General features: G+C 36.4%; 1 protein-coding gene across 3 annotated transcripts in view; it reads left to right on the top strand.

Moving 5' to 3' along the window:
* The first annotated feature begins 367 nt into the window (after positions 1–367).
* MKRN1 (makorin ring finger protein 1) overlaps positions 368–4,149 on the top strand; it is a 14,990-nt gene continuing 11,208 nt past the window's right edge. For 2 of the 3 annotated variants that reach the window (XM_010137937.1, XM_010137935.1), the window contains exon 1: positions 371–492. In XM_010137937.1, the coding sequence (XP_010136239.1) occupies positions 371–492 (122 nt within the window). Of the gene's footprint in view, positions 493–4,149 lie in introns of all 3 variants that reach the window. The other variant, XM_010137936.1, reaches the window with a different exon arrangement.

Raw genomic sequence — 4,149 nt, 5'->3', positions numbered from 1 at the left:
GGTGGGATTCTGTAAGGGTTTTTACCGGAGTCGGAACACAGAGGGGCTACAAGTAAAACTTTGTCCCCATTTACTTTGTCCAAGACTTTCCTTTCTGTGTCGTAGCCCAGGATGAGGTTTGCTTTGCAGGTTTTCTGCAGGCATTTGTAAGTCTAAGTCCCTAAATGTGCAGTTCAGTTCACTGGAATAGATACGGCTTTTGTCAGATGTTCTTATTTGTATGTTTATACTGAGATGTGGTCTCAGGAGTTGTTAGTGGTGGTCTTAATTCAACATAGCTTGATTTATGGGATAACTCATCACCCAAATACTTTTACTGCTGTAGTGCTTCTCCTTAATTCATGGCAATCTTCTGACTTACAGATACTTCATGCATGGAGTTTGCAAGGAAGGAGACAACTGTCGCTACTCCCACGACCTCTCCACTAGTCAGTCTGCCATGGTATGCAGGTATTATCAGCGAGGATGCTGTGCTTATGGAGATCGTTGCAGGTAAAAAAGTGTCCTTGACCATCCTGTATGGGAGTCATTTAATTCTTGAGTCCTTGAGTAGCAAGTTCACAGAAAGGCAAAAGATCTTAGAGTTTTTTCCTCTTTCATTACAACTTCAGAAATTTATAAGATAGCTTTTTATCAAGAACTGCCTTCTGTTGATAAATACTACAGTGTTTACTTTGCCATGGAAATAAAGCAAAGGCAAGGTGAGAACTGGTTTTTGTACAAGTACTAGTTGTCAGGGTGTGGGGTTTCATTTGTTTTTTATCAATAACATAAGTATGTGAATTAATTGAAACCTGAGACTACATTCAAACTAGCTGAACTGGTGGAATGGAGTTACATTTGGTAAGTGATCATAAAAGCCTGAAAGAGGTAAAACAGGTAAGAATTTTTTTTTTCCCCCACACCTTCCCATTGCATGTCTCTCCAGGAATTGATGCAGTGAACTTGAACTGCTGTTTTGGAAAAGTCACTGGAGTTAATCATGTTAGCTCTAAAATATTGCCTGTACAAAATGGCCCTGTGTTAGAAAAACATAGTATGACTTAAACTATATCCCTGAAATTATTAAAAAGTAAAAAAAGAAGTATGAAGAAAGGAAACGGCTGCTTTCCTAGCATGGCAAAGCTTTACAAAGGCTTAGGGATATTTGTATCATCTAAGTTCACTTTAACATTTATCAGGAGTTGTAACATTATGTCTTGTTGAAGCTCTAAAACGTCATTAAATATTTGTCATAACTTCACACGATAGTTCAGTTAGCTTTATTTTCGCATTAAATATATGCTTACTAGGTATAAGAAAGAAACAAAAATAAGCCTCTCTGTAGCCTCCTATCTGTCAGTGTTGCTCTCTTGATCCTGTAGATCAGTGGTCTCGAAACTTCGGATCACACACACCATCAGCGAAAAGTTTTTGAGCACTCCCATGTGTATTTATTTATATATGGATTATATATCTCTACTGTATATTGTGTAAGTCATAGAACATATACAAAAATCAGAACTTTAAAAAGGATTTAGCAAAGATGAAATAAACATTATTTTATTAATAGTCCAAAATAATTTTTGCTCTCACTAAAAGTGTTATAAGTACTAATTTTTTTGCTGAGAGTAATGTTGATTGGATATGCTTCATTGTTTTCTAAAATCTTGTAACATTTGTAATACAGTCATTCGAAGATCTGTTCCGAGTTTGCTTTATTTCGGTACTTAGTTTTGATGGCTCTGATAGCTGAAAAAGATCTTTTGCAAAGCTGCATAGATCCAAAAGGAAGAAGTGGTTTTCTGACCATGCCAATACTAATTTTTCAATCCCATCCGCCGATTATTCAAAGATTTTTGTTAAACAGTTGGCTAGTAAATTTCTGTCTTCCCTGAATTCAATGAGCTGTTCTTGCACGGTAATTGGAAGATGTTGCATTCTTGTATTTTTAACAAATGGGTCCAAACCCCATTTGTTTGGAACTCTTTTGTTTGGAATGTTTTTAAACACGTTAGAGAATTCTAAGATTACGTGTACAAGATATGAGAATTTTTTATAGCTGACACGCATCATTTTCAGCAGTAAAATCACATAATGGTGTGTTTCAGAAGAGTCATTTTCAAAATGTTGTCTCCATTCTGCGAGTTTCTTTCAAAAAGCAGTTATTATTCTTAAACCGTTGTCTTTACCTTGAAGGTACAGATTGAGTATTTTTTAAAAATATCTACTAGGCAGCATACTACTGACAATGACTTGTCATCACAGAAAAGGTCAGCAAATTTGAAACTTGTCTCCTTGTGAAAGAAAAATGCATAACTAATCTTACTTCTTTGTTGGTTATTAGAAGCTGTCTATCTGTGAGGCGCAGAAGGTTTTTATGGTTACTGTCTATCATAACAAAGTCTTGTAAAGATTTGACTATTTAAAATTAACCATATCGATGACTCTCTGTAGCACTTCCTTTGCTTCTGTCTCTGTGCTGTGAAGGATTCAGTGAATGAACTTCTGGTGTGCTGCTGTCTCTGTAACCTCACTCTGAAATTGTTTTTCTTACTCTAGTCAAAGCAGTGGCTTCATCAGTGGTTACGTGTGCACATTACACTGCACAATAAAAACAATTTTTTTATTTAATAAGTCATTTACTATTGAGAATACGTGTCTCACAGTACATCTTTTTGTCTTTATTTAAGAAGAAATTTGTTGAGAATATATCTCTTCCAGTACATCTTTTCTTTAATGGCTCACAAAAAGAAGTTCTTTGTGTATTTCTTTATTGAAACAGAATCTAGCGCATGTGATAAGCTGAGATATATTGGAAAGATCTGTACTTTCATCCAGCTGTACAGCAAACTCCCCACAATGCGAAGTTTGTTCTAATATTCGTTTCTTCAAATCTTCAGCAGTGTTTTCTATGCATTTCCCAACAGTATTTCCTGAAAAAGGAATGTGTGTTACTTTGTCACTGTGCTGTTTTCCATGCACTATTTCAGTAATTTTTACCACAGAAGGAAGAACAAGTGGTCCAATGGTATGTCTTTTAGTCTTTCACTATTATGTAAGAAGCCTCCAAAGAGGCTTAGAACATTTACTGTGAAGTTTCGTAGAGTACTGGATTGAGGATTGAGCATTGAGCATGACTTGAAACATCTGAAAAAATTGTAGAGGTTTGTCTTCATGTTCTGTATGCTTAGATTTTAAATGTCTTGCTAATTTTGATGGCTTCGTAGCATCATCAGCTAATATCTCAAGGCACAATATACACTAGGACAAGGTTCATCGTTAGTAATAGTGGGTGTAAATCTGTACTTCAAAGAGTCTTGGTAATCTTGATTTATGTATTCCCCCACCACTTCAAGTTGTTGTCACATCTGATTAGGTTGGCATTGTCTTTCCCTTGTTATGAAGAGCTCCTAGTAGGAGAGGTGTTAGTTCTGACATCTTGTTGTTAGCTTGTGCTGACGTTATCAGTATTGTCTTCAGTCCACAGTTTATTTGCAGAAATCTTTTTAAGCCACTTGTTAGTTTAGGTGAAACAAGATAATATAATCTGCCAATCCATTTAATTGGGCACAAACAAACTGCATGTATTGAAGTATGCTGAAAATGAACAAACAAGTGAGGGTGACACTGTCAACCCTCTTGTGTGGTGGAACACCCACTCCTCCTTCAGGAAACCTTGTGCATGCCATACGCAGGAGCCTCTGACATACAGACTGAGCAAGGATGCTGCTGTCAATCTGTATGTTAAATATTAATAAAACTTCATTATTTTTTTAGAGAAAAAAATGACAGGAAGTTCTAGTATTTTCTTCCTGCACCCCCTAGAATGCATGCATACTGTTTTGGAGACTGCTGGTGTAGAGATCTGAAGGCCTGAATTTTAAATTTGTGCTTTATAGCTTCCTTAGGATTTCAAAGCTCATGTTTGCTTGGGAGCATCTCTTTAATATGCAAGAGCTGTGACACTTTGTTTTTTTCAATCTGATGCAAGGTAAATGACTCGAGTTGCTTGTAAGTTTTGTATGATTTCCAATAATTCCCTCCCTTTGTCCTTGAAATTAGCCAGCCAAATATTTAAGACTTCAAAAGTACACTTGTAATTTATTTTCCTGTGTAGTCTACTAGTTGATGGAAGACAGATTCTTGGGGGGGGGGGGGGGGGGGTAG

This window comes from Buceros rhinoceros, unplaced genomic scaffold, assembly GCF_000710305.1.
Source record: "Buceros rhinoceros silvestris isolate BGI_N320 unplaced genomic scaffold, ASM71030v1 scaffold5816, whole genome shotgun sequence".
Lineage (NCBI taxonomy): Eukaryota > Metazoa > Chordata > Aves > Bucerotiformes > Bucerotidae > Buceros > Buceros rhinoceros.
Note: the sequence above shows the minus strand (reverse complement) of the source record. Positions and strands in the feature narration are given on the sequence as shown.